General features: G+C 42.8%; 1 protein-coding gene across 1 annotated transcript; it reads right to left on the bottom strand.

Annotated features, from left to right (window-relative positions):
• Positions 1-403: 403 nt before the first annotated feature.
• btg1 (B-cell translocation gene 1, anti-proliferative) lies at positions 404-7693 on the bottom strand. The gene is made up of 2 exons (XM_077543846.1): positions 7244-7693; positions 404-4449 (listed from the first exon to the last, which is right to left on the bottom strand). The coding sequence occupies exons 1-2, from the start codon at positions 7386-7388 to the stop codon at positions 4046-4048; spliced, it is 549 nt and encodes a 182-aa protein (XP_077399972.1). The 5' UTR covers positions 7389-7693; the 3' UTR covers positions 404-4045.
• Between the last annotated feature and the right edge of the window lie 727 nt (positions 7694-8420).

Genomic DNA, 8420 nt, shown 5'->3' with positions numbered 1-8420 from the left:
AAGGAGGCTGGTATACCTTCTTTTGCCGATGGAAAAGCAAAAAAAAAAAAAAAGCTTGTGAAACATTTCATAGAAGAAAGGAACCATAGCAATGTTTGTACCATAAATGCCAATTTGTACATAATTTAAGGTAGAGTATTAGGAGTAATATATGTGGGGAAAACATAAAAAGTTAAAAGCTAGGGAAATACATTATTAAGACTAAAGGAATGCTTTATGCTCTCTTTTCTATTCCTCTTGGCTCTGATATCCGTTCTAGTTCCAAATCACTGAGGTCAGATCTCAATATGGACTAGTCTGTTACCAACATGTACTGTCACATCTGAAAATCACACACAAAAAAAATTATGTAAGGTGCATTAAATAATGCCCTAAAACAGGCAAATAATAATAACAGCTTACATAGATGCCAAGATAGGAAATCTTTTATTACAGAGAACAAAAAAAACAAAAATTCGTCCAAAATATAGAAATCTGTACAACTTCCGCACGATCAATTTACATGAACTGTACAAATTTACAGCAGTTCATCGCAACATACCCAAGGAAAGAAAAAAATAGAACACAATAACGATGACATGAGATCACAAGCTTTTTCTTCTTGGGTAAGCTCTGATTTTTTTGTTTATTTTCTTTTATATGTAAATAGAAAAGGGGAAAAAAGGAAAAGAAAATTAACAAAACCAAGGATACGTCTATGATTACAGATTGTGGAACCATTTTTTTTTAAACCAAAACAACTTTGGTCCTTGCCAACACTTTCTTCAAAAATGGCTGCACTTACAAAAAGCGTTGTGTATGTTAAAAGATGACTTACAAAAAGGAACACATCCAGAGAGTTAAAAAAAACTCAATTATTGGCACTTCCCATGTGTAACGTAATGCACTCTACCATTGCTTTTACAGGTACGATACAGTCTACAGTTAGTAAAACACATCAAATGCGAAAGTGGCAATAATTCAACTAGTTGATGGCAAAATAGACAACAAAACAAACAAAAAACAGCTGCTCCCTTTCTGTATCACATTTTAACACAATTAACAAGCTTTTCCTAAGTTTTTTGTTGTATGTCCCAGGCCTGAGTTTGTCAATACATTCCAGGAGAGACTCCTCGCGTCTCCAGACGAAAACATTTCAACATTTTAGTGCATTTAATGTGCTATTTTACCAGTTTTTTTTATTTTAAACTCAAATTACTCTATGACAATTCTGTAAGCTATGTGCGCACAAGCTGAATGGATGCCATTGAAATCTTTACTCCTACTGAGGACGCAAGCCATTTTTCGTTGGTGGTGGTAACAGTTGAGAAGGCGTCAAAGGGGATTTGGTTGTTTTCTCAAAATTTGGGTCTTCAAACATAAAATAGATCTTAAGAAGAGGAGAGGAATATCTACCAGTGTGACCATAAAATAAAACTAGTAAAATGTGTGACAGGTATAAGAAGGAGACAGTGGTGGAACGAAACTAAGCCAGATCAGTACAATAACATAAAATCTTGCTTTTTTTTTTAATGCCACAGACCATGCTGACGAGCAGATCAGCAGAGAGTGAGGCAAATAGGGGGTGCAGTGCGTCAAAGGCTGTAGCTCGATTACCCATGATCCTGTCAGGTTTAGGGGAGATTAAAAACACCCAGTCTGCTGCAGATACAGAACCGCCGGGTGTGGGTGCAGCCATCGCATCCTTTCATATGCATGTAAAAAATGACGCTACTCAGTAATTAAATGCAGCACAATCCAGAGAGATGAAAACGAGACAACAAGGCTATTGTACTCTCAATTATTCATCTTCCGAGTTTCTCGCTAGCCCCCCACCACGCACCTCCACGTTTGTGTGTGCGGTCTTGTTTTTGTTACATAGTGGGGCCAACATTTCGGGCTTTCACAAAGTTGTGGGGCCCACTTGTCCTCGTGGGGCCATTTTGCTGGGCCCCACAAGTTTAGACTTCTTTTTGAGGGTCAAGACTTGGTTTTAGAGTTTAGGTTTGAATTGGGTTATGCTTTAGGTTAGGGTAAGGAATAGGGGTAGGCAATCATTTTTGATGGTTAGGGTTAGGGGCTAGGAAATGCATCATGTCAATGAGATGGCCCCACAAAGATAGTAAAACAAACGTGTGTGTGTGCTGGTTTATTTAGCCGTCACTGTAAGGGAGGGTGGGAGGTGTCCGGGCGGGGATATTGAACACATTTGGAGCGAGGAGGGCCAGAGGGATTTTAGCTGCCCTGGACAAGAGTCCGGCCCTGGCCCTGCCTTGCTCTTCTATCACAACACAGAACTCCTCACATCCCAACATTCTTCGCCGACTCCAACGTGGGTGCTGGACAATGATATGTGTCACATTAAGTCTACCTGCACAAGTGTGGTTAGGGTGGTGGTGTCAGGCTAGCAGTGCTGGCGTTGCTTTTGGCTGAAAGGGAGGTCTGAGCTGAGGGCTGATATGTGGCACTTGAGGCACTCAAAGTTGGACAAGGGGGAGGGTGAAGCTGCCAGGCTGTGTGTGTGTGAGGGCAGTTGAGACCACCATGTTTGCTGGTGGTCACTTGGAAATCACGAATGGCTCATAATCTGAGAAGAGGTAAGGCAAATGCACCTCCAAAGCTTATAACAGGACTTCTCTTTTAAAAAGTAAGAGCCCTTGGAAATTACTGATGCAAGTGAAGTAAAAGGCTGACAAGGCCTGGCGTTGCTTTAAAAATTCAAGTCAAAACTGAACATCTGACAGTCTCTGTAATTTAGTCCAGACTCTTGGAAATTAACCTTTCTATCAGTTTCATGAACAGTGCCACGAGAATGGCTTCTCGCCTACCACCAACAAATATCCTCCAAATATCTCCAATCAAAGGCTCTGAAATGTTCACAAATACAGTGTAAAAATGCTTTTAAATCCAGAGTCTCTCACACTCCCCAACAGAAAGACAGCCGTCAATTCCAACTGGTAAACTACATACAGTATGAGCAAAAACAGATGAGGAGGGCGGAAAATAAATTGTGTAAAAGTTGACTTTCGAATTGACGGAATGCAGGCAATTATTTTTTTCTTTTAAGTACACATCCCACACAATCTAACGTCAAAGTGCATTCAATGTCAATTCTAACAGATTTGGGTAGAATTGGCCCCTCCCTCTTGCTACACTTGGAAATTTGGCGAAACAGGAGATTATTGGCGAAGGAAAAGGGGGCAATCACAGGAGATTGATTGTGAATTTCAACAACATTTATTAAATTGAGAGGGAAATGACAGCTCCTCTGGCCTCCCCCAGAAAGCTACAAATAACGTGGTTGGTTGGGATTGTGGCGAACATGCTGGTATCCATAGGTAGCAGGTGTCGCAAACACTTGCACTTACATACAGGCCAGAAGTAGTTTGAGTCACTGACTGAGGGGGAAAGTCGAGGATCTTAGCTCCAGTCGCTGCCATGTAAAGATTTGCTGTGGTCCAAAAGGGGTTTTACAGAAAATAGATGCTTTTATTACAGCTGCTTTACCTCGATGGGTCTAACCATCAACTTTCTCCTCAACTAAACAACCACAAACTTTGAATGTCAAGGGAGATTGTTTTAGGAATAAATTCCATACAATTTGGTGTTATTTGCTGTGGTGTATTTAGCATGAACCCATAGTAACCACAAGTAAGAAAAGTGCAAAGTCAATGCTGACAGGATGAAGCTGATCACCATGTTTACAATCGGGGGAGGGGTGTCCTGGGCGGGTGGTGTAGCTGCCCCAACAGTTCCATCTCCACAAGGACTCTCCTAAATTAATGGAGTACCCAGCTTATCCAATGGCATAACAGAATCGATGATGATAATAGGGGAAACGGGTGGTGGGGGGTTAGGGGGTTGGGGGTCATATCAAACCTAGGTTTCCATCACTTGTATTGATAGGGCACATCCTCTGTTTTTTCTTTTGTTTTTTTCCTCTTTCTGTATTTTGTTTCATATTCTTAGCTTCTAAAAAGGCTCACCCTGATCCATTCAAATTCATTTAGACTGGCCAAGGTATGACCCTGAACGACTAGTAAGCCAGGCCGAAAGTGCGCACTATTTAACTGGACACAGTCATCATGTTGTAGGCTTTGGAGGGACTGGCTCTTCCCAGCACCATCAGTTCTTCCTTGCAGCTGATGTGACTGTCCGTCATTGGGCTCCCCGTGCCGGTGCTCCCTGAGGGCGAGCTGGCGACCACCGTTCCTGGCATGGCTGCTGGCATAGGCTGTGATTCGTACAGGACGCAGATAGAGCCGTCCTCGCCGATACGGTAGGACACCTCAAAGGGGTCCACCCAGAGCGTGAGCTCGCTGGGCAGCAGCAGGTAGAGTTGCTGAATTGTCAGGCCGATGCGCTGGCCCGCCTGCCCCACCAGAGGGTCCATCTTGTGGTTAATACGGATGCAGCGGTACCCTGAACCTTTGCAGGGCCTGTCCGGGAACCAGTGGTGCTTGTATTGTTCTGCCGGAAAATAAAGATATAGATACAGGTTGAAATTAGCTGCGGGGTTTTGGGGTACTGCAAAAAATCTCACAAAAGATAAGCAAGATGTTTGGTACGGCATAGACTTGTGTAAGGTAAATGGATTGAGGTTCACAAAATGGGTCAAGTTGACATGTCAGTAATTCTGGGTTGTATCACAATACTGCTGCTTTGGGAGCGAGTGTTATCACAAAGTTATATGCTTCTGATATACAGTACAAATAATTGATGAGATTGAAGTCTTGTTTTAAAGCTTGACAGTAGATAGCTTGATAGTCTGGCTCAGGTAGTTAGTGATTTTTGTTGTGGATATTCTGTTATTCTATTAGTCTGAATCTGGCTAAGTGCAGTTATTGTCAGGGCAAAAACAGCACCACCTGTTATAGTCCTGATAAGCAGCCATAAAACAGGCGGCCATCCACGTGTACGTGACAAAAAACAGACTCATTGAATTGCACAATCCCTTCCCTGGCTGCCGTCAGTGTCACAAAGTCTCCCATGACTGGTTGAGCAAAACCACTGAAACTCCAAGTCTCAGTCAGCCATCTGGGAGGCGTGGCTCCACCCTCTCTTAAAGGGACAGGATCCTGTTTTTGAGGAAGTTTTTCCAGAGTAAAGAGTGACGCCATCACTTTCAGTTCCCCTTTGGGCTTTGACTGAAAGTTTTGACTGTCGCGAAGGCGTGTGGGGAACAAAAATACACAACCTTAGACTGCTCTGCGGAAATGAGATCTGGACACATTCAGGCCTCCTCGGTTTGGAGCTATTTATTTATTGAGGAACACAAAACGTCCCTCCTGTCTCATCCATATTGAATTCCCCTTGATGCATTGTAACCAAAGAACCGAAGTAGGCTAGTGTACTGGGCACCCGCATTCAACAACAGGGATAACAACATAATAGCCCCCTCCCCCAACTACACGTACACACATACACCCCCTTCCCCCCTGCCTCACTGGAGCCTGAGGCGGATCTGTCGCGCCGAGCCACAAAAGGCATCTACCTCCAAACCCCTAGAGCAGCTGGGATCGGGGTCAGTTTGGTGTAGCCTATTCTTAAAAACCAGGACATGAGGAGGGGAGGTGGGAATTGGAAGGCGGACGACGCACTTATTCTGAAGAGTTTAACAAAAAGATGCATATTTGTTCACACCAGAAGTGCTTTAGGGGAGTTTGTTTGGGCTGGTCTAGTGTACCAAAGGTTGATAAACAATGTAATCGTCCCTGTTCACACAACACAGAAAAGAGAACAGTTTTTTATATCAAGTTGTATATACTTAGCAGAAGCTCTGAGGTAATCAAGCATTTTACATTGACCTCCTGCTAAATGTCAGGCAAGCTTCCTTTCTGTCAATTTTTCAAACTCTTGTTATGAAACAAATTTTTATTCTTTGGCTTTCGACTCAGCATGAGACTTGACATTGTTTTAGTGTTTTTTTTTTACTGTCTTTATGTCATTTATTTATTCTTTGAACTGTTTTTGATTTTTTGACTGCTCTGTATCTGCATCTTTTCAATGTGTCATCTACAGTTGTTGTTGTCTTTAAAGTGCTCTATAAAGTTGATTGTTTTTTGTTTTTTTTAAACAACCTCAATTCCCGTACATGTTGAATCTATTTTCATTTCAACTCTCCTCCCTCTCCTGCCAATGACGTCACGTCCGCCCCCGTCTTTAATGTCCTCCTATAGGTTACACCAAAACACTCTCCTCCCCCTCCGAGACAGGATCCATTTTGCAGAAACTTTTGTGTTTACAAGCCAACCCCCCTCTTGTTTTTTCCACCAACAAAACATGACTAATACCTCATTTATACGTCATCTATGAAGACAAAGATTGAACACTGCGGCCTTCATTGCTCTTATAACAAAGTTATACACACACAGATAATGCCAAGTACTACATATTGTTGCTTCGGCCAGTTTTGAAGGAGTTAAGGCCCTCCAATTTTACTGCCGGATAGGCGGGGGCCCTTACGGTGGGAATGTAGGTCATCATCTGCTGTTTCATACGAGGAGTGAAGCAGATGTATGGTAGATTTACAGCAGGCACGGTCAGGGGGAAAAAAAAAGACCTTAATACGCTACAGTAGGTATCATTTCTGTAATTCAGCTTATTTGGATATACATGCACAAGATGGCATCATAAATAGTGAATACATCTTAAATAAAATATTTTGTCATGTTAAATTATAAAACACATTCACGGATTTAGGACACAACATGCCTAATATTGGGACATATAGAAGAGGAATTTCATTAGTATTAAACATCCCCTATAATTACATGGGTTATTTTGAGGGGTTAATAGTTTGTTTGATTATAAATGACTATACATTACGTAATTGTGTAGTGTCTCACAGTTGTTGTCGAGCTAGGCGCACTTCCTTATCTGTGCCCCCCCCCCCCCCCCCACACACACACACACACACACTTCTTTACTAACAAAGTGGCTCGCTTAAGCCCTCCGTATAGGTTCTTAACGGCAAAATATTCGGTAGTGTGAAATAAATCGTCGAAATGTGCAATTTGGTCAGCCATTTGCCCCTCATTTGTCGCCTTCTTCGTGTGCAAAGCTTTGCGCTCTGGTGACGCTCGTAGTGGGACTGTGCGAGAACAAAGAAGGCTTCTTCTGACTTCCTCACGGGCCGTCTGTAAACCAAATTTGGAGCCCATTTGAGTGCCGAATAAAAATAAAACTCACATTTAGTGAGAGGCCTCTATACATTGCATTGTTTGGTGAATGGAATCTGAAACAAAGAAAGGTTTTTGCTCACCTGACAAAATATCCTGTAGACTCTGGCTGAACGTTTGGACTTGCCGATCGTTTACGTGTCCTTTAACCCGCAGAAATCTCGACAAAAATCCGACGGCGGCGTTGATCTCTGGTTTCATGGTTCCCCGGGCACAAAGGGTATGCATTGAGAAAGGCAACGGCCACAGCCTATGTGCGCTTTTTTCTGGTCACTGCACGCTAGTTGGTGCGTCTTTTTCTCCACTTTGAGCCCAGACCCCAGTGCGGTGGTTCCTGTGCTCATTTAGGGCTCAGCGTGTCGCGGTAGACGGCTTGCTTTCCTTGCAAAGATCCAATGACAGTTGACCGACAGAAGCCTGTTGTTAAATACCACACCAAAGGGGGAGGTGGGTCTTCAGATGGGATCCTTCCGCGTTTTACCAGTCCTCCCGTTCCACTGCCCTCCTCCAAAAAGAAGATCTCAAAGGGGTAGAAAGGTTTTATACCGCCTCCCCCTTTCTCTCCACCCCCTCTCCCTCCCTTCCTCCCAGAGGCGACGACACAAGCTGCTACAGCAACAACAGTTCACCAATGGCAGCCCCCGCCAGCATCTGACGAGCCACATATGGGAGGAGTGTTGCGCGCACGTCACCTGCTCTGAAAATAAACACAACCACGTAGCGTGTGCTGCGTTTGGAGGCCGTCGTTTATTGGAACAGTGGGTGAATAGTGCCAACGGTCTTTGTTTTACTTCCATACAGTTGCGTTTGCCTCAAAAGAGCCTCAAAATTTGGTTGATCTCTAAATTTGTTTGAGTTTGTGAATTGTAAAAACAATATAATGTCTTGTCATAACTAAATGACAAAGTTTACCAACAGTCCTGCTACTGCTACTACTATACATTATGCATTTTTTTCAATGGTCCCAATGTTTCAATAAGAGATACTTGTAAAGGACATAACTGATCCTTATTGTATTACTTTTTGGAAGATTACATTGCGATGCCGAGTGTAGCAGTATGATGTCTAAAGTGCAAATGTAGATATGGTGAAGCATGTTCAATGGTCGCTAGAGATCTAAACAGTTTGTGTCTCTTGATAGCTTATGATTATTCATACAGAGAGTTTTACCAAATCAGTTTTATATTGTTTGCTTGGCTAATCTGTGAATTCAATGCTGTTGTTTTGCAATGATGTCACAATCAAACTCTTAGGGGCCAT

Source organism: Vanacampus margaritifer, chromosome 15, assembly GCF_051991255.1.
Source record: "Vanacampus margaritifer isolate UIUO_Vmar chromosome 15, RoL_Vmar_1.0, whole genome shotgun sequence".
Lineage (NCBI taxonomy): Eukaryota > Metazoa > Chordata > Actinopteri > Syngnathiformes > Syngnathidae > Vanacampus > Vanacampus margaritifer.
Note: the sequence above shows the minus strand (reverse complement) of the source record. Positions and strands in the feature narration are given on the sequence as shown.